The sequence below is a fragment of the Carlito syrichta genome, unplaced genomic scaffold (genome assembly GCF_000164805.1).
Source record: "Carlito syrichta isolate Samal-C Ts95f unplaced genomic scaffold, Tarsius_syrichta-2.0.1 Scaffold289350, whole genome shotgun sequence".
Lineage (NCBI taxonomy): Eukaryota > Metazoa > Chordata > Mammalia > Primates > Tarsiidae > Carlito > Carlito syrichta.
Window position 1 is genome coordinate 197,394 of NW_007233446.1, and position 21,285 is coordinate 218,678.

At 44.8% G+C, this 21,285-nt stretch overlaps 1 protein-coding gene across 1 annotated transcript in view; it reads left to right on the top strand.

The window, feature by feature from the left end:
* TECTA (tectorin alpha) overlaps window positions 1–21,285 on the top strand; it is an 83,711-nt gene that overhangs the window by 13,328 nt on the left and 49,098 nt on the right. Inside the window, exons 6-9 of the mRNA XM_008054274.2 lie at window positions 3,493–3,905; window positions 9,952–10,522; window positions 12,458–13,050; window positions 14,347–14,920. Of these exons, the coding sequence (XP_008052465.1) occupies window positions 3,493–3,905; window positions 9,952–10,522; window positions 12,458–13,050; window positions 14,347–14,920 (2,151 nt within the window). The remainder of the gene's footprint in view (window positions 1–3,492; window positions 3,906–9,951; window positions 10,523–12,457; window positions 13,051–14,346; window positions 14,921–21,285) is intronic.

The following is a 21,285-nucleotide window of genomic DNA, read 5'->3' on the forward strand; positions in this document are numbered from 1 at the left end:
TTAGGGTAACTTCTCCTAGAATCTTCCCAGTGCCAGCACACCATGCAGGAATTGGAGGAAAATCAAAGCTGGCTTTAGGTCTCTGTGAACAAGCAGTAGTCGAACGTTGAGGAGTTTCCTTCACACTGGCATCCAAGGTTTGGAGCCTTCTCTGAACTATCAAACCTCTTTGGATGTGCAAAATTGCCCCGAACTTGCACAGGAACATCGTGGCTTATGGATTCCTGCTTCTTCTGTGTCCAAAAGTATTCAGAAAACAGAATTTCTGTTAATAGTTCTGCTTCCAGTAGTGGGGGCTGTAGCACCTCGAAGCAGGAAATCATCCACTCACCCACCCACTCACCCAACCCACCCACCCACCTATCCAGCCCACCACCCAGCCAGCAGTTGCATCTTTCTGAAGAGCATCTCTTGAGAACTCCAATGAGGCACCAGCTCTAGTTGCTCATGACATTACTATGGTAGAGGAGACAGCCACAGGAACAATGATACCACAACATAAAACCAATTATGAGAGACACGAGTATAGCGTGCTGTGGAAATGCAGAGAAAGACCCTGGGAAAAGTGTTTCCAGACCTCTAAGAAGGTTTTGGATAGGGATGAGGTCTCTTTCCCTCCTCAGATAGAAGCTTGACCTGCATGTCTCGGCAACCCTGGGAGGCCTCAGACATCTCCCTTGGCTCAGTTTCAGTTTGTTTAATATACAGAAAAGCCAGCAGGGCTCGGTGTCTCAGCCTGTAATCCCGCGCTTTGAGAGGCCGAGGTGAGTGAATTGCCTGAGCCCGCGGGTTCAAGACCCACGTGGGCAACTTGCGAGACCTCATCTCTACAATAAATAAAAAAAAATTAGTCGGGCGTGGTAGCGTGCGCCTGTAGTTCCAGCTACTTGGAAGGCTGAGGCGGAAGGGTTGCTGGAGCCCACTGGGTCGAGGCTGCAGTGGCCGGGAGCAGCTACTGCACTCCAGTCTAGGCGACTGAGTGAGACTCCAACTCAAAAAAAAAAAAATATATATATATATATATATATATATACATATATATATACTTTTTATTTATTAAAAAAAATTTTTATATATATTTATATATATATATAGAAAAGCCATATTCCCATGATCTGAAACACTTGTGTGCTTTGCCCCATTGCTTGTGCTGTGATTAGGCCCCTTGGTCCTAAGGGAAGGTCATGTGTGAAGACGGCCTGCCTGAGCTCCCCTTGCCTCTGTGGGCTATGTAAAGTTCTCCACGTTCAAAATAACAGATGGATGCTTTGCAGCTAAGCCAGTATTAAACTGGATAGGAGGGTATCTGATTCCAGAGCTCACCGGGATTTGAGATTGTGCCTTCTTCCCTGGTAGATACAGCATCACTCAAGGTCTGTGAGAGATACCAACCTGAAACTACATTATCTCTCCCCACTTTATGGCCTGGACCAGAGGCCTGATGAGTTACAGACTCATACCCAAACACCTCTTCCCCTTTGTCCACACACCACAGAGCGGACTGGCTGTGGCCATGCAACCTGAGTGCCCAGGGGCAGCCTCTCACCTGAGTCCTGGGAATGAAATGCTGTGATAATGGAAAACATTGGCTTGCAGAGCTGTGCAGTTGATCCGATGCCAGCTGTATACACAGTCTCCACTTTGACTTCATTCTTTTCCTCTTGAGTTATGAGCTTGGGTTTCATATACAGGATACATTCAATGTCCTTATACAGACTGCTGTGCATTTTTATGTGCCTGTGGATGTATATCAATCTAATGAGACTGGGCTTTGGCCTGGGTTATAGCCGGGGAGGCGTTCCATAGTGCTGGTTTATTATATCATCATTTCACAAACAAAATTGTCTTGAAGAGTCTATTTTTTGGTCCAAACCTCCTCTATTCGAAGGAAAAGACCTCTCATTTATTGGAAGCTTGAAAGAGAAGGGAATGGAGATGATACTGAGCAGAGGCTGTTACAATATATGTAGCCTTGAACTGGTGTCAAAGAGTATTGGGGATTGCAGGCCTGTTTTAAGGGCGGATGCACATGATCCACTAGGAATGTGAATAAATCTATTGTCTCGTTTTTGGACCCTATTCTCAACAGGTATGAAACAATTGGCTGTTGAGACATCATTGTACCTGCTGGGAGGATATAGCAAAGACTGTTACTGAGGCACCCGTGCCTTCTGCTTGGACTAACCTTGTGCAATTCACTAGATATTCCCTGTTATCAAAACCTGAGAGATCTCAGCCAACCTTTTCAAACTACAGTTATTCCTGGTGCTAATGTTCTTTACCTTTCTTAATGTTGTATTTTGATACCTTCCCTTTCAGGCTTTCTCAGTTTACAAATACTTCTACTGCTATCAATGCATGTCAACTTTTTTTAGGGGGTGGGGGCCAGGGAGTATAATTGTTCTCTATGAGACAAGGATGAGAAAAATAGCATTATCCACATTTTATAGGTCAGGGAAACTGAGATTCGTGGAAGCTAAGTCAGTAGTCTTGGGAGTTGATGGCAGAATTGTGACAGTTGCCCAGTTCTCTTGACCCCGATCCCTACCGAGGACTGGATCGCATACCCCAGCCCAGAGACGCCTTGTTTCAGTTGATGGTTGATGTTAGCAACTGGCAACTTTCAATGTTTTTGGGTGGGGAAGATCATTTATTTAGGGAAGTGGTTTTAAAGACGGAGTGTCTACCAAATAAATAATAGTGAATATTTTTATAATTAGCACATTCCTTATAACCATTCCCCTCCCCCAGCCTCATTTTATTCCTGACCTAGAATTTGTCAAGAAGTTCTGTTTAGGATATAAAGAGAGAGGAGTACTGGATTTGAATAAGGCCTAGAGTGGGAAGGAAGATAATCTGTGTAGGAGTAAATCCTGCCCAAGCGCATCTGCAGATTCATGAGCCTTTGAAGGTGCCAGGAAAGTGGTCAGCCCTTTCCAGAATCTTCTCAGGGAGCTTGGGATTTATACATGTGCATCTGACTGCTGATTCATGCTGTTGGCCTTTTCTGGTACTGGGCCCCCAACACATGTCTGTTGAATGAATAAACAAATCAGAAACACAAACAAGCTGCATTGCTGAATACCTGGGTAAATTAGGTCTTCTTTCGGAATACCTTTCCCATCTTCTTTCGGAATACCCTTCCTCAGATTCCTGGAAGGAAAGTAATGAGTCCCGAGTGTTATAGCCTTCCCCATGGATTAAGATAATATTTTTCCTTGAATGTGGGTCTGCTCGCCAGCCATGGAGATAATAATGCCAAGACCTTAGACTGGATGCAGAGTCAGCTTGGAATCCTGGCTTCACTGCTGAGTTGCTGAGCGATCTTCTTAAGCCTCAGTTTCCTCACTTGTCAAACGAGGGCAGCAATACCTCCCTAATAGGGCTCTTATGTGGATTAAATGGTGTAAAGCAAGTAGAGCATTTAACTGGATGCCTGGCACAGGGAGTGAGTGCTCAATAAATGTTGGCTCTAATGTCATTATTCCCCAGGACAGTTCCTTCGGCGAGGGGAGGTGTTTTGGGATGATCTGAACTGCACCATCAAGTGCCGCTGTCTGGATTTCAACAATGAGATCTACTGCCAGGAGGCCTCTTGTAGCCCCTATGAGGTGTGCGAACCCAAAGGCAAATTCTTCTACTGCAGCCCTGTGGAGACCAGCACATGTGTGGTGTTTGGGGAGCCACACTACCACACTTTTGATGGCTTCCTCTTCCACTTCCAAGGCTCCTGTGCCTATCTGTTGGCCAGACAGTGTTTGCAGACTTCCAGCCTCCCCTTCTTCAGTGTGGAGGCCAAGAATGAACATCGTGGGGGTTCAGCTGTCTCCTGGGTGAAGGAGCTCTCAGTGGAGGTGAATGGCTTCAAGATTCTCATCCCCAAAGGAAGCTATGGAAAAGTCAAGGTGAGAACCTCTCCATCCTTCACGGGGAAGTGGAGAAGCTGGAGATTCTTCAGTCTGGGGAAGACTTCCTCAGACCTACTGGTTCTGCTGTCTGTCTCTCTACAGTAACAAAGAGATACGTGGCTCTCCCTATCTTGCAAATCGCTTGTAAAATGCTTTACTGGGCCAAATTTTATTTGTACCACAGCTACCCTAAGCTCTATCCTCAACATGCCTATCTGTTTTTTACCTTAGAGTGCATTTATGTTCCTAGTTCTCTCCTAAACACCGGTATACACACATACACACATGCACAGCTCAGAAGTAACTGAAAAGAGGTAAGTTTAGCTTCTCATGGCACTGGCTTGCAATAGTTGTAGCCACACTGCATGCCCTGCAAATGGTGCAGACACAGTATACACCTCTAATTCATGACAGCCCTTGGTTCACAATCCTTACCCCACCACGCCTCCCATTCTGTTTGCCCAAGAGCTGCTGCTTCATTTGGAGAGAAACTTCTACATTGATTCATGTCTCCAGAGGCACCACCAGGGCAGACACCTGGAGTGGCCTTGGTGACTTCTTTAGTGAGGCCTGGGTGAGAAGGTCCCACAAAAGCTTTTCCCAGACACCCCTCTAATAGAGCCCCTAACTCCCGCCTGGAATAACAGAGAAGAGCAAGTCTCTGCTGACCTGTTTAGCATATGCAAATAGATTTCAAGCAGGGACATCAACAAAAAGAGGGAGAGCAAAAAGCCACTAGCAATTACTCAATTTGTGGAGGCCCCTATTTTCATAATGTTAATGAAGACCTTGTTGCAACCATGTATTTATTCAAGCAATAATAACTGAGACCAGGAGGGGTTGATTGCTGCAACCCCATGCAATCCTTAATCCCCATGCATGGAGGTCGTTACAGAGATTGCAAATTAGAATCAATGCCAGTGCAGGGATTCCTTTTCTTTTTTTAAGAAAAAAGTGCGTTGCAGTTTTAATTGATGTAGCATGTCCAACAAAAGGCAGGACCAGGGAACTAATTCCATTTTTTCTGGCTCTGCCTTTCCCAGGTCTGTGCAGTTTATCAGCCTCATAATGAGGAAAGCCAGCTATTACTGTGGTTGAAATGCCAATTTGCTTGTTATTTGCTTAGTCTCTCCAGGGACAGCTCTGTATATCAAATCAAAGCTAAGAGTTTGGGTATAGAAGTTTGGAGTTTTTCCCTTTTAAATGTATATTGTGCAGTTGAGCACTATACTTATCCTTGTAGATAGTTGCTGGCATTTTAAGCTAGAAAAATTTTTCACTAGCTTTCCCCTACTTTCCAGTATTGTGGGGAATGATGTGTATGATATCAGTAGTTGAAAAAGAAAGCTTCATGCTTTATTCCTACTTTCTATTTTGATTAAAATTCTTTTTCACTCTCAGTCAGACTTTTTATTTTTTTTTTAGAAGGAAAGGGACAGCGTCATTTCTTTCAGGCCCAGCAGCTCTGCTAATTTTGTGTGGCTCTGTTCCATCGTCCAAGCGTAGGGCACGGATTCCTCAATTTTCTGTAGAGACAGGGAGATGTGGATGTGAATGTAAATGTTTCAGAAAGAAAAGGTTATGTGACTCCAACTGCAAGCTAACAATGGCTTCCTTTTCCTTTTGCCAAATGGTTTCCAAGCGTCTCTGAATACACCTGCCCTGTTGGGGATAGTAGCTCGGTAGACAGCAGAGCCCTGGCCCAGGGTGACATGGGGACAGTCAGGGAGAGGGCTGGGAAGCAGGAAGGAGTATGAGATGCCTGGGAGGCAGCTGACTTCTTCAGGCATGCTGTGCTAGACCAGAAATGGCCACTAAGATCTGCTTTTCCAAACTCCACACCTTTCTCCAATCCTGTCTCCAACCCTGGGGTTAGGGATGGGGTTCTGTGTATAGATTTTTTCCCCCTTTGGACAGTTCTCAAATAACAAGATAATTTGGGATTATATATGCTAATGGGAACCAAAGAAAGCCAGCATAACTAAAATCCATATTTAATAAATGTCTCCTTCTAGCTAATACTTATCAGTTCTCATATTTCTTCTTTACATGAATCTGAACAGTTTAGGGTGCTCTGGTGGAAAGGGAGCCTGGCCAACTGGCATTTGGCAATGAGAAGCTCAGACTCTGGGGTGGTTTGGACCTTATCAAATCCCCGTGACACTACTGACAGGTGAACAGCCTCTTTGAACTTTGTTTTCTTTGTCTGTGACACGAGCTAGTAGTGTCCAGGAGGCAGGGCACCTGGGCTGTAGCCCAGCCTTGGCTGCCTCTGCTCAACGCTGGGACAGAGGCATCAGGGAGCTGCAGAGAAAGCTGACTTTGAAGCCCAACCAGTGGGAGTCAGGCCCTGTCACCTGCTAGCTCTGATTCTCAATCTCCTCATCTGTAACAGGGGAAGATGATAAGGACCTCCTAAGGTTGTTGTGATAACTAAATAGAATAGCCACATGTGTGATGTCCAGAATAGAGCCTGGCACACAGTAGGTACTCAGTGCTTGCTGGTTCCATGACATCACTTGCGCGGATCTCTCTTTCGGTTCTAAGACCAGTGCTTCTGCGATTCTTCTTCTCTCTCCACTCCTTGTCCTTGCTCACAACCTGTAAGACACTATCAAAAAGGGAAATGGCTAGAACACAGGGAGAAGTCAGAAAGCAAAGAGGTGAGGTTCATCAGCTGTTGGTTAATCAAAGGTTGAGGCTTGGGTCTGGAGGAACGAAATAAGAAATCACACGTCAGTGCAGGAGTTCCCTGGGAGCTCCTAGTCTGAACACCGCAGGCACAAACACAAAGACTATAATTTGTGTGAGAGTGAAAGGGGATGCAGTGAACTCTTACACCAGGAAAAGAGGTATCAACTGAGACATTACTGGCAACCATAGTCACCTAGCTATCGGGTCATCCTGAGTGGGGCAAAACAGATGCAGAGAAACCAAGGGACCTTTTGCAAGATCGAGAGCCAGCCTACCTGGTGGCTTCTGCTTTGAGACATAAGACTTTGTCCCTTATTAGCATGAGCTTAAGTAAGAGCAGAGGCGTGCACTCAACAGTTGATGCATTTGGTATTTATACATGTACCAACCATGGAGAAGATTTCTCCTTCTATTTCCCAGCACAGAGCATTGGATAATAATTTTACAGTACTCTTACTAGATGACTTTCATTATAGTATGGCTTTTCTCACCCTTGTTGGCTAACTCGCTACCTAGGTGATGATAAGAATAAATCAATCAACTCTTTGGTTTTTCTTTCTACTTCTAGTTCTCTGCAGGATGGTTTATTTCTCAAGCCTATTTTCTTGTTTCCTTCCCCCATTGCTATCATCTGAATGCTGATGTTCCTCCCAAATTTACCTGTTGAACTCCTAATTCCCAAGGTGGCACATTGGGGAGGTGTTAGGTCATGAAGGTGGAGCCTTCCTGAATGAGAGTAGTGTCCTTATAAATGAAGCCAGGGGGAGCTCATTTTCTTCTTCCACCATGTGTAGACACAGCTAGAAGGCACCATTTATAAACCAGAAAGTTGTTCTTCAACAGACGCTGAATTTGCTGGTGCCTTGATCTTGGACTTCCTGACCTCCAGAATTATGATAAATACATTTCTGTTGTTTATAAGCTACCCAGTTTATGGTGTTGTGTTATAACAGCCCAAATATACAAGACAAGAGATTGATATAAGGAGTAGGGTGCTGCTGCAATAAGTACCTAAAAATGTGGTAGAAGCTTTGAAACTGGGTAATGGGTAGAAGAAGCTAGAGGAGTTTTGAAGTACATGCTAGCAAAAACCTACATTGCTGTTGAAGATCAACAACTAATCTCTGGAGACAGAGTTGCATGTGGCATCTGCCATGATAAATCTTGGGAGCAATGCTCAGGCAGTCTATTGTCTCATTTCCTAGACAACTCAGAAAGTAGCAACAACAGTGGCAAGTAAGACCCTTGTTCTCCCATGTGCCAGAAACCAGTATGGGTCTAGGGCATCCTAGAAAGTTTATGTGCACTTATAGTCAAGCCTATCAAGGACTGTTCTAAGACAAGTTGCGGAAAAGAAAATTAACTCTCTTCATTGGAGGCTTATCAAGCCACTTACTCACATGAGCTAGATACCTAGCACTCACTCTTAATTCTTCTCCCATTTCTCATTTCCCACTGCAAAAACCATCAGGTCTAGCTGAGTGTGCTCCACAGCTCATCTCTCCCTCTCTGTGTCTGTGGCTTAGTTTAGGCACTCATCTTCACAGTCCCCCTGGTTCTAGAAGCAGTGGTCTGTCTTGTTCTCTGCTTTTAATCTTGATTTACTTTAGTGAGTCCTTCATGCTAGCCAGAAGGGACTTTCTAAAATGCAGATCTGATTGAATCATTCTCTTGGCTTAAAAGCCTTCAGGGCCTCTCCCTACAGAATAGAAACCTGAGTTTTGTTTTGTTTTGTTTTGTTTTTAGCATGACTTCAAAGGTCCTCCAAGATCTGTTCTCAGCAAAGAAGCCAGAGTAATTCTTTTGAAGCGGAAGTCAGACTGTTCCCATCCTTTGCTCTGAACACTCCCTTGGCTCTCCAGCTCACTCAGAGTGAAAGCCAAAGCCTTTACAATGGTAGACAGCCCTGTCCTCTCTCTGACATCATGTACCACTTTCCTCTGCTGCCCCAGGCACACTGGCTCCTCCCCCTGTGGTCCACTGTTGCTTTCTCATGATCCACGCTCACCCCAGATAATGGCACAGCTTGCATCTTCATCTCAGATATCCTCTTACCAGGGAAGTCTTCCCTGACCGTCCTATTTAAAATTAGAAACGCTTTTCCTTAGAACTTTTTTTCTGTTTGTTTTAGTATTTCTTGCTTTATTTTTCTGCATGACACTTACCTAATATAATTAAATATTTTACTCATGTTATTTTGTTTGTTGTTGGTCTCCCCAGCTAAAATATAAATTCCATGAAGCAGAGATTTTTGTTCATCTCACTTGCCGCTAATCTCCATTTCCTAGAGCAGGGTTCAGCACACAGAAAGGCCTGAACAGATATTTGTAGAATAAATGGATCTTGCCTGTGTCTCCACCTTTTTATCTCCAGTCACTCCTTCCCTCTGCAGTTCAGGGACACCCCAATGACTGCCCCCAACCCCACCCAGCTGTTTCTAGTCCCCCTCACCCCCTCTTCTCTTGCACTGAAATTCACTGCCCCCACCCCCACTTTTCCTTTGATCACTTCTGTTTATCTTCAAAGACCTAGGTCAGAGTTAACTGCCTCTAAAATCTTACATGATTCCCCTAGGCTGAATTCAGCGTTTATCTTCTGTTCTCCTATTGCATCATTGATTCATACTTAAAACTGTACCATAAATATCTATGTGTGTCCTTCTTCTTCAATAGACTGAGAGCTCCTTGAAAGGCAAGGATAATTAGTTTTTAGTCCTCTACTTCTCAGTTCCTGACATAGTGCTTGGTACCTAGCCGGTGTTTGAATTTGTTGTGCTGTTGAATGATTGCATGACAGAGTTCTGATACGAGGAAGTTACAGGGTAAAACACTCAGAGAATAATACCTCGAGACAGCCTTAAAGCTAAACTGTGTCCAACAGTGGACACAGTTCGCACTCCAGCTGGGAGCCCGCATCAGGGGCTAAAGGTAGTGAGGGGGTCACAGAAAACATATGCCTTAAGCTAAGGCTGAAAGAATGGATATTTGAGGAATAAAGAGGAAAAGCAAGATGACTAGTCTTTCCAAAAAGGATCTGAAGCTAGCCTAGAGCCTGCCAGGAAGGGTTGACAACCATCCAGTCTCTAGAGGAATCTGTAGTGGCACTAGAAATGCCATGGCTATCACAGCCCGGATGCACGGTGCTCCGGCTGGCCCACAGCCAGCTTGTTCTGCAGAATTTTCCCTCAGGAGTTTGCCTTAATAAGAGGTAAGCCCATTGGAACCCTGACATTTAGGGTGGCCATTCTCTCTGGAACATTGAGTTGCTTTGCCTTCTTTTCCTGACCTCTGCTGGAACCCAGTGCCCAGGCACCTGCTTACCTGCCTTTCACTATTACTGTTGTTGGCAGGTTAATGACCTAGTGACTTCTTTGCCCGTCACCTTAGACTTGGGGGCGGTGAAAATCTACCAGAGTGGCATGTCTACTGCTGTGGAAACGGATTTTGGGCTCTTAGTGACTTTTGATGGCCAGCACTACGCCTCCATTTCCATCCCAGGCTCTTACATAAACTCTACCTGTGGGCTCTGTGGGAACTACAATAAAAACCCACTGGATGACTTCCTCCGCCCGGATGGCAGGCCGGCCATGTCTGTGCTGGATCTGGGAGAGAGCTGGCGGGTCTACCATGCAGACTGGAAGTGCGACTCTGGCTGTGTGGACAACTGTACCCAGTGTGACACCGCCACGGAAGCCCTCTACTTTGGTTCCGACTACTGTGGCTTCCTCAACAAGACAGACGGCCCCCTGTGGGAGTGTGGCACTATCATGGACCCCACGACCTTTGTACACAGCTGTGTGTATGACCTGTGCAGCGTAAGAGACAATGGCACGCTCCTCTGTCAAGCCATCCAGGCCTATGCCCTCGTGTGCCAATCCCTTGGCATTCCAATTGGAGACTGGCGAATCCAGACCGGGTGTGGTAAGCTGGTATTTCATCCTGATGAAAGGCCTCTCTTGTGCAGGGTGCAGGGATAACTTTCAGGCCTCCTCCAAATGTCCTCGTTAAGACTCGTGTCCCAAGAGTGAGGAGGAGGTTAAAATATCACAAATCATAAAGAACGAACTGTAAAAGGATGTTTCCTCCCCTCCCCCAATATCATAGCCAGGAAACAAGAACCCATTGATGAGCCTAAATGGTCTGGAAACATGGAAATGCTTGGCTGGAGAAAGCCCTGTAGCAGGGAATGGCAGCCCCAGAGTTGAAGAGGTGGGATTGACAGACTTGGAGGTGGCTACCTGTGTAGCTGTTGAGTTAATGCAGCTGCCGGCCTGGGGCATCAAAATCAGCCTTTGGGAAAACAGTTCACCTCCCAGATGGAACCTGCAGCAGTTTTTCCTTGGCACTTTCTTCTCTACTTGCAGACCCTTTCAGGTTTGTGCCCTGCTGCTGGGGTGTGTGCCCTGCTGCAGACGGTCAAAGAAAAGGCCGCTGGTAGGGAGAATAACATGCCAGGAAAGAAGTCTTTTTTCTGAAATATTAAGAGTGGTGAGGACAAGCCCCGACTTTTAAGGAAATCAGGTTCTCAGGCTCTTTTGAATCATACTTTTGGATTAAGCATTTTGTATCATTTAGTTTTCTCATGATTTTTCCCCCTTCTAGCCCATTTAAATCTCTCTTTTCCTAGTTATGTGAAATTTAAAAACAAACAAAAGAATTTTTTCCTTCTCAGTCCTTGGTTTTATGTGAATAAATAGAAAATTGTAATCCAGTGCATCTGAAGGTGCTACAGAGGTAGAAAGATTTAAAAATTCCTTTGAGTTCTAAGGCCAGAGGGAGATTTCTTCCTATCTGTGGAGGTTAGATTCATGTATTCACATAAATCATCATGTATCAGATCCAATTCTTGGTCAAACTACCAAATACTACAGTGTATTTTTCTTGCTATGTGACTGACCAGCCTCTATTGTGACCAGAGCACCCATATTTTGATTCAGGCTGAGATTGAATATGGCTTCTCTTTGAGCCTTATATAATCCAAGAGCATCCAAATTGCCTGAGTAAAATGTTACCTACGATGGCTATATATTTTGTCTAGTGGTACCACATTCCCATCTTCCACATTCTTCTCTTCCCCCTCTCTCTCATTCTAGGGGGATGAATTATATTTAATTCAGAGACCTAGTTTACTAGGTCCCTGAGCCCCTGCCTGTTGGATGCAACCAGACTCAAACATTTATGTAGACTCAGATGTTCTTAAAATAAGAATTGAGGGCTTCTACAGAAGAAGGGCCTTTAGAAGGCATCTTGTTATGATCCAATCTCCCAGAGAAACAGGCACGCACATTTTTTTCAAATAGCCAGGGTTCTTTCTTATTTTTAGTATCCCAGGGAATTCATTCCCACAGCCTTACTTGGTCATGCTTAGGTATTTTAAGTACCTCCCTGTTAGAAATTTCATGTTTTCAAATGACTCCTCTAACGTTACATTTTTCATTTCTCCTGAAAGTTGGATTTATTTCCTCTTCAGAATGGGCCAACTCTTTAAAATCAGGTCAATTTATATGTCCATCAATTGATGCTCTTAAAACATCTCCAGGGTTGTAGATCACCAAATAATAAACCTATATTGAGCAATCAGTAGTCTAGTAAGGACAGCAACCTGAAGTTTAATTTCCGTCAAGACCATCAAATTCGAATAAAAGTTCACAGTCCAATCACATCGCTCAGTAGCTCTAGGAAAGGAGTTGAGCCGGTTTTTACAGATGCAACCTCAAGTCTCTCTTCCCCAAATGAATGGCCAGTTGGCCCTCTCTCTGGGAGCTTAATGATCCGGGAGGAGCTTGTTGGATTTTGGCCGTGAACAGTGAGGGTCCATTCACCTTGTTATCGCCTCTCTCCCCCTCCCTGCGTCAGTGTCCACGGTGCAGTGCCCGAACTTCAGCCACTACTCTGTGTGCACCAGCAGCTGCCCCGACACGTGCTCAGACCTGACGGCCTCGCAGAACTGCAACACGCCATGCACGGAAGGCTGTGAGTGCAACGAGGGCTTTGTCCTCAGCACCAGCCAGTGCGTCCCGCTGCACAAGTGCGGCTGTGACTTTGATGGCCACTACTACGCCATGGGGGAGTTCTTCTGGGCCACGGCCAACTGCACGGTGCAGTGCCTGTGTGAGGAGGGCGGGGACGTGTACTGCTTCAACAAGACCTGCCGCAGCGGGGAGGTGTGTGCCGTGGAGGACGGCTACCAGGGCTGCTTCCCCAAGCGCGAGACGGTGTGTCTGGTTAGCCAGAACCAGGTGCTGCACACGTTCGATGGTGCAGCCTATGCCTTCCCCTCCGAGTTCTCCTACACCCTCCTGAAGACCTGCCCTGAGCGTCCAGAGTACCTGGAAATCGACATCAATAAGAAGAAGCCTGATGCGGGGCCTGCTTATCTGCGGGGTCTTCGCATCCTGGTGGCCGACCAAGAGGTCAAGATAGGAGGCCTCGGGGCTTCAGAAGTCAAGGTAAGACTCCTTGCTGCCTTGGAGGGTTTTCTAAAAGTACAGCCAAGTGGAGGAGCTTGCCATTCTCTTCCAGTCTGCCTTCCTGCCTCTGCCCACCAGTGGATTCCAGGAAGGAGATGGCTCCGGAATGGGAGCGTTCACTAACAATTGGCACCAAATGACCCTGTCAGGTGGCGACGTGGAGTGCAGCAGGAATTCCTCCAGTTAGATGGGTAGGCAGGACTAGCTCTCCATAGCAGCTAATACTTCCAGAACACTTACTATGTGCCAAGCACTATTCTAAGTCCTTCACAAACAGTACCGCACTTGATCTTACGATCCTCATTCTACAGATGAGAAAACTGAGGCAGGGAGAGGCTAAGTAACTTCCCCAGGGACACACAGCCATGAAGTGGGATTCAGGCCCAGGCAGGTTGGCTCCAGAATCTGTGCTCCTCACCCTTGTACTATACTAACTCTCCTATCTGTAGACGGCAGTCCATGTAAGGGGTGACTCCCACCTCTCTGATCTGCTCTGAAAACCCCATTGTTAGACACCCAGACTCATAGATCATTATTTCTAGAAGGAATCTTGGGAATCATCACAAAAAAATCCCAAAGGGCCAAGTGAGGATCCCACAACTAATTGTGGCAGAGCTGAAATGCAGGGAAAGAGAATCCTCTTCTCCCAGTTCAACCTGTATTTCATAATATCCCATGAAGCCTAGTTGGGAAAACAAAAGTCAGCACTGTGCTGTCCAAGGAGGTCCTAAAATACACATCCACGACTGAAAGGGCTATGTTTTCATTCCCATTGCCACATTGGCAGAGATCAATTTATTAAAAGAATAGTAGGAGGTAGATAGGTAGATGGACAGCTAGATTATTAAATGTACACTATGTGCCCTCAAAGGGTGGAGAAAGGTAAGACTGGAAGGGAAAAGAAGGACCAGAAAGGTGAGGAGGAACAGAGGGCTGATTGTGAAAAGATACCAAAGCAGAGAAGTGAGGCGGGGAGGAGGAAGATGATTTTTACTCACATTTCAATTTTGTTTGTCTGGGCTGGCTTAGGGTTTAGAAAATGCCCACGAATAAAGGACAAATGGGTCTCATCAGAGGAGTACCCAAAGGAAGAAACAAAGAAGCCCATGAGAAATCAATTGGAGTGTGTCGCTGCGGTTTCCCACAGACCATCCACCTCTTGATATTTCGCAAAGGACTGACTGTGGGGAAGACCAGGTCTTTATTTCACAACCTAGGAAATGGTGGGTACTCTCTGTGTCTCTGGAATTGATGAGAGTGATTTGATTTTTTCAGCTGAATGGTCAGGAAGTGGAATTGCCTTTTTTCCATCCTTCGGGGAAGCTGGAAATTTATCGAAACAAAAACAGTACGACGGTGGAGTCCAAGGGTGTGGTGGCCGTCCAGTACTCAGACGTAGGCCTGTTGTACATTCGGTTGTCCACCGCTTACTTCAACTGCACCGGCGGCCTGTGCGGCTTCTTCAACGCAAACGCCAGCGACGAGTTCTGCCTCCCCAACGGCAAGTGCACGGACAACCTGGCCGTGTTCCTGGAGAGCTGGACAACTTTCGAGGAGATCTGCAATGGGGAGTGTGGGGACCTGCTGAAGGCCTGCAACAATGACTCCGAGCTGCTCAAGTTTTATCGGAGTCGCTCCCGGTGTGGCATCATCAACGACCCCTCCAACAGCTCCTTCCTGGAGTGCCACGGGGTGGTCAACGTCACCGCCTACTACCGCACCTGCCTTTTCCGCCTGTGCCAGAGTGGGGGCAACGAGTCAGAACTCTGTGACTCTGTGGCCCGGTATGCGAGCGCCTGCAAGAACGCTGACGTGGAGGTGGGGCCCTGGCGGACCTATGACTTCTGCCGTAAGTTGGGGCTGCGTTAAGGGGGGGAACTAGATGCCACACTAGATGGGCCTTTTTACTCAGGACTTCCCTGCTAGGTGGGATTGAGCTCTAGGGCGACCTAATTACAGTGTTTACCTTTCCTCGTCTGATGTGTCCTCTGGAAGGTTCATCACCCCAAACCAGCCTGTTTCCCACCTTGACTTTTGTTTCTAACTGCACAATACCTCTTCCCTGTAGAACAATTAGCCATCTCATTGACTCTTGGTTTTATCTAGCAGAGGGTACAAGTGCCATGTCAAAGGACTAGAAGTCTTTGTTATGGCTCTTTGGGCGCTTTCTCCCTTGGCAAAGAAGGACCCCATTCATTTCGATAGGAGGTGATCTGTCAAGGTGACTTTCAGAGTGTAGAGATTAGCATGGCTCCCTGGAGGCAACCCTGACAATGGGTATTAAGAGAGTCTTGTGTAGCTGGTTTTTAATTTTGTCCCCAGGGTATCTGACCCCTCTCAGCAGGGCAGTGGTGGTACTAGTCGTAATTAGAATACTGACTGGGAAGACCTGATATCTAACACCCTTGGTTATCAGGGAGGCCACAGGGAGGAGGAACATGGAAGGGTGCGGAACCCATGCCTAGAGCAAGCACTGGACCTCAGCACACACCCCTCTACCCCCACAAAGAGGGGCCCACACCAAAACCAATGCCGCCATTAATATGCCATCCTCACCTCTGATGATCTGCCTTCCATGGTGGTTTTTTTTAATTTGCAAAAGTTATTTTTTTATTTTGAAATAATTTTAGGCTTACGGAAAAGTTGCAAAAATAATACAAGGTATACCCTTCTCTCAGATTCCCTAATTGTTAACATTTCAATACATTTTCTTTATAATTTTGTCTCTAAATAGATATACACAGTTTTCTAAACCACTTGAGAGTAAATTGCTGTTATTATGCCTTTTTGCACCTAAGTATTTCAATGTGTTTTCTAAGAATAAGAACAGTTATATTATCATAGTATAACTCTCAAGATCAAAATATTGCTATTGATACAATACTATTATCTAATCTGAAGACCATGTTCATACGTTGTTAGTTGTGCCAATAATGTCTTTTATAGTCCTCAAAAAATATCTAGTCTAGACTCCAATTCAGGATCACATGTTGCACTTAGTCGTTGTGTCTCTTTAGGCTCTTTTAACATGGAAAGTTCCTCAGTCTTTCTTTGACTTGCATGATCTTGACATTTTTTAGGAGAACAGGCCAGTTATTTTATAGGATGTTTCTTGCTTTGTGCTTGGCCGTATTTTCTCATGATTAGTTTGAGGCTCTGCATTTTGGCAGGAATACCCCAAAGGAAATGATGTGTCTTCTCAGGGTGTCACATCTAGAGACATATGATGCCAGTCTGTTCCATCACAGATGATGATAACTTTGATCACTTGCTTAAAGTAGTGTCTGTCAGATTGCTCCATTGAAAAGTTACTGCTTTTCACCTTCTAATTAATAAATATTGTGTGGGGTAATAATTTGAAATTCTGTAGCTAGTCTATTCCTCAAACTTTCTTATAATAGTTTTAGCATCCAGTGATGATTTTTGCCTGAATCAATTATTACTATGTTTATAAAATAGTGATTTTCTAATTTGATTGTTTCTTCTGCATTTGTTAGCTGGTATTCTACTATAAGGAAGAGCTTCTACTATAAATGAAGAGTTTTTTGTATTTTGTTTATATGAGTATAGACTCTTGGATTCTTATTCAATAGATTTTAATGCCATTATCATTATTTATTTATTTAGAGACAGGGTCTTGTTCTGTTGCCCAGGATGGAGTACAGTTGTGTAATCACAGTTCACTGCAACCTTGAACTTCTGGGCTCACACAATCCACCTGTCTCAGCCTCCCAAATAGCTGGGACTGCAGGTGGGTCCCACCATGCCCAGCTAATTTTTAAATTTTTTTGTAGAGACAGGGTCTCAATATGTTGCCCAAGCTGGTCTTGAGCTTTCAACCTCAAGCAATCCTCCCTCCTCGGCCTCCCAAAGCACTAGGATTACAGGCATGAGCCATAGCGCCCAGTCTCACAATTTATTTTTATGCTCAAATTATTCCATATATGGCCAGTAGAAGTCCCTTCAAGCAGTGATTTCTATGTCCTTTTGACATTGCTTCGTCATTCTTTGCTTTCTATCCAGCACAATATGTTTCAGGCTCATCTTGTACTTTCTCTGTTCCAGCCTCAGATTAGCCATTTCTCCAAGGAACTCTGGTTCCTTTTAGTGGAGCATTGTGTTTCAGAGATAGGATATGGATGCTATGTGTGTTCATTTCTTACTAGAGTGTCATCGATTCTAGGACATGTTAGTGGAGAGAGTTAGGAAATATATGTGTGTATATATATGCATCCTGTATTCACATTTTTTTTTTGAGTGGGGTCTCACTCTGTCACCCAGACTGGAATTCAGTGCCACAAGCACAGCTCACTGCAGCCTCAGACTCCTGGGCTCAAGAGATTCTCCCATCTCAGCCTCCTGAATATCTGGGGCTACAGGCATGCGCCATCATGCCCAGCTAATTTTTAAATTTTTTTTTGTAGAGACAAGATCTTGCTCTGTTGCTCAGGCTGGTCTTGAGCCCTGGAACTCAAGCAATCCTCCTGCCTTTGTCTCTTAATGTGCTGGGATTACAGGCATGAGCCACCACATCCTGCTTTTCATACACATTTTTTTATGGAACTAGGTCTCTCACTCTCTTTTTTTCTGTCTTTTTCTCTGTCTCACTGTGAGTTCATACTGAACCCACAATTTCAATCCAATACCATGAAGCTTTCTAGCTTTCCACCTGTTTTTTTTTATTTCTTCTCTCTGGGAAACTTGACCCATTGTATTTCTTTCTTCCTTTCTTTTACAAACGTTGATTAAGTAGTTACCCTTGTTGATGAGGTATGCCCCTCTCTCCCCTAGTAGTTTCCCTCAACTGCCAATCCCCCCACCCCAGCAGTTTCCCACTACTGCCAATTCCTTTCTTATAGTATTATGATAATTGTTTAAGGTCCGCTTATGAGTGAGAACATATGGTACTCTGTTCTTTGTTTCTGTGATAGATCACTGAGTATGATCGACTCTAAATCCATCCAAGTTGTTGCAAACTCCATCCAAGTTGCTGCAAAGTCCTTCTTTATGGCTGCATAATATTCCATTGTGTATATGTACCACATTTTTTAATCCAGTGCAGCTTCTAATGGCAACATGGTTGTTTCCATATTTTTGCTATTGTGAATAGCACTGCAACAAACATACATGTGCAGGTATCTTTTTTGTAGAATGATTTGAGTTCCTCTGGGTATACTCCCAACATGGGAATTGCTGGGTCATATGGAATGTCAATTTCTAGTTCTTTCAGAAATCACCACATTGTCTTCCAGCAAGATTGCACTAGTTTGCATTCCCACCAGCCGTGTAGAAACATTCCTTTTTCTCTGCATCGTTGCCAGCATCTGTTGTTGTTTGTTTTATTAATGATGGCGGTCCACTTGTCTATCTTATTTCTTAAGGTATGGCCCATTGTATTTCTTCCTGTCTTAAGTCTGTTTGTTTAACTTTTATGAGGGGGGCACAAAAAAAAACCCTGGAATTTATTTATTAAAAATTGTGTATTTATTCTTATGTGTTTAAATACCAGTTGCCTTCAAAGTACTCTCTGTTTGATACAATACACCTATCAAGATGCTTTTTCCACTGCTTAAAACAGTTTTTGAACTCATCAATTTGGATGCATTTAGTGCTTCTGCCATTTTTTGTTTCACCTTTTCCACACTGGCAAAATATTTCCCTATGAGGACTTTTTCTCTTCTGGGGGAAACAAAAGAAAAAGTCAATTGCAGTGAGAGTGGATGAATGGGGAGGGACGCCACGGGGGTCATGCCATTTTTGATTAAAAACTGCTGAACACTCAGCATGGTGTGGGCAGGTTGTTTGTGTAAATCACCCATCATGAAATGGGTAAATACACTGAAAGAATCTCCAAAAGCTGGGCTCAGTGGCTCAGCCTGTAATCCCAGCACTTTGGGAGGCCAAAGCAAGTGGATTGCCTGAACCCGAGGGTTCAAGACTAGCCCGGGCAGCTTGGCAAGACATTGTCTCTACAATAGATAAAAAATTAGCCAGATGCAACAGCACGCGCCTGTGGTTCCGGTTACTTGGAAGGCTGAGGTGGAAGAATCACCGGAGCCCAGCAGGTCGACACTGGGGTGGCCGTGAATGTGCCACTATACCCCAGCCTGGGAGACAGAGTGAGACTCCAACTCAAAAAAAAAAAAAGAGTCTCCAAAAAAATTCACCAAAGCTGAACGCAACCTCTCACAACAATATTGGCTGGTACACTGATGCTGATAGGTTCCTAGAACATTTGCCCAGCAGGGAAAGCCTGTACTACAAGGGGCCTGCCCTCCAAAAGATAATTCCATTCTTGAGGGAGGTTCCCCGCCTCATATTTTGAAGTAATTTCAAAGTTACATAGAAGAACACCTGTATACCCATTACCCTGATTTTAACTTAATGTTGACATTGTGCTCATTTGCTTTATTGTTTCCTCCTTTTTCCCTCTCTCCTTTCTTCCCTTCCCATCTTCCATTTGAGCGTAAGTTGCAGATGTCATGGTCCTTGACCCCTAAAGATTTTAGTCTGTATTTTCGTAGGATAAGGGCATCTGCTTACATAACCACAGTACAGTATTGACCTTAAGAAATTTAACATCGATACAGTCATTTAACATTCATATTGCAGTTCTGTCAACTAACTCAGTAACAACCCTTATGTCTTTTTTGGGAGGGTAATGGGGATTCAGTACAGATCTAGTCCAGGATCACATGTTACATTTCATTGTCATGTCTCTTTAGTCTCCTTTAATCTGGAACAATTCCTGAGCTTTCTTTGTCTCCTTTGATTTTGACATTTTTGAAGAATACAGCTCCCCCCTCCCCTTTTAAAATAGAATGACTTGCCACTGGGAGTGATGTTTCCTCCCGAAGAGCTTCAGCTTTGCTTCCTGTGCAGGTGATGAGGAGTTTTCTCGTAGTATCACAGTGCATGCGGGAGGGGGTATGTTCTGTCCCACCTCCCCTCAAAAGTGACGTGCATGTTAATGCCATGGTCAAGGTATTGTCCAGTGTCTCCGCTGTAGAGTCACTATGAACTCTCCTTTGCAAATAATAAGCAATTTGAGGGGAGATCATTTAAGACTGTGCAAATATCCTGCTCCTCATCGAAATTCCCCTCCTTAATTTAGTGCCCGTTGTTGGTTTTTGCTTGTATCAATCTTTTTCCTTTTTCTTTTTTTTCTTTTGGAGTTGGAATCTCACTCCACTGCCCAGGCTGGAATGCAGTAGCACACTCACGGCCATCCCAGCGTTCACCTGCTGGGCTCAGGTGATCCTTCCACCTCAGCCTTCCAAGTAGCTGGAACTACAGGCGTGCGTTACCACACCCGGCTACTTTTTTTATTTATTATAGAGATGAGGTCTTGCCAAGTTGCCCAGGCTGTTCTTGAACCCATGGGCTCAGGCAATTTGCCCACCTTGGCCTCCCAAAGTGCTGGGATTATAGGCTAGAGCCACTGTGCCCGGCCGCTTGTATCAATCTTTAGCACTATGATTACAGACTAGCAGTTCCCATCTCCATTGCTGACTTTTATTAGTCAGCTTTTATCATTCTGTAAGCAGGAGCCTTCCTTTCTGTCTATTGTTTTACCTGCCTGTCTATCATCTTTCTACCTATCTCTCTGTCATGTTATCAGTTTGGACATAGATTCCTAATTTTTTTCAGGGGTCTATATTCCATTTGTTCACTATTTTTGGCATTAAAATTGTTCCAGATTTGGCCTGTGGGAACCCCTTCAGTCCTTTCGGCATGGCTCTGTCTTTTTTTTTTAAAGCATTTTCTTACTTTTGGTCATAACAACATGCTCCACACTCATCTCTAAGCCTTTCCTCCTCTGGTCTGGTATCAGCCAGTACTCCAGGAAGCCCCAACACTTTTTGATGGGGAACATTATTAGAAACCAAGATCCGGGTAAGTAAGGTGTGCCCATTTTTCTTGGAATATCTTTACTTTGTTTCAACAGACAGAGCTAAACACACACACACACACACACACACACACACACACACACACACACACCTGTCTTTTAAAATCTCTCATTTCTAGCCAGACTCAATGGCTCAGCCTGTAATCCCGTACCTTTGGGAGGCTGAGGTGAGTGGATTGCCTGAGCCCCCGGGTTCGAGACCCTCCTGGGCAACTTGGTGAGACCTCATCTCTACAATAAACCAAAATGAGCTGGGCATGGTAGCGCACGCCTGTAGTTCCAGCTACTTGGAAGGCTGAGGT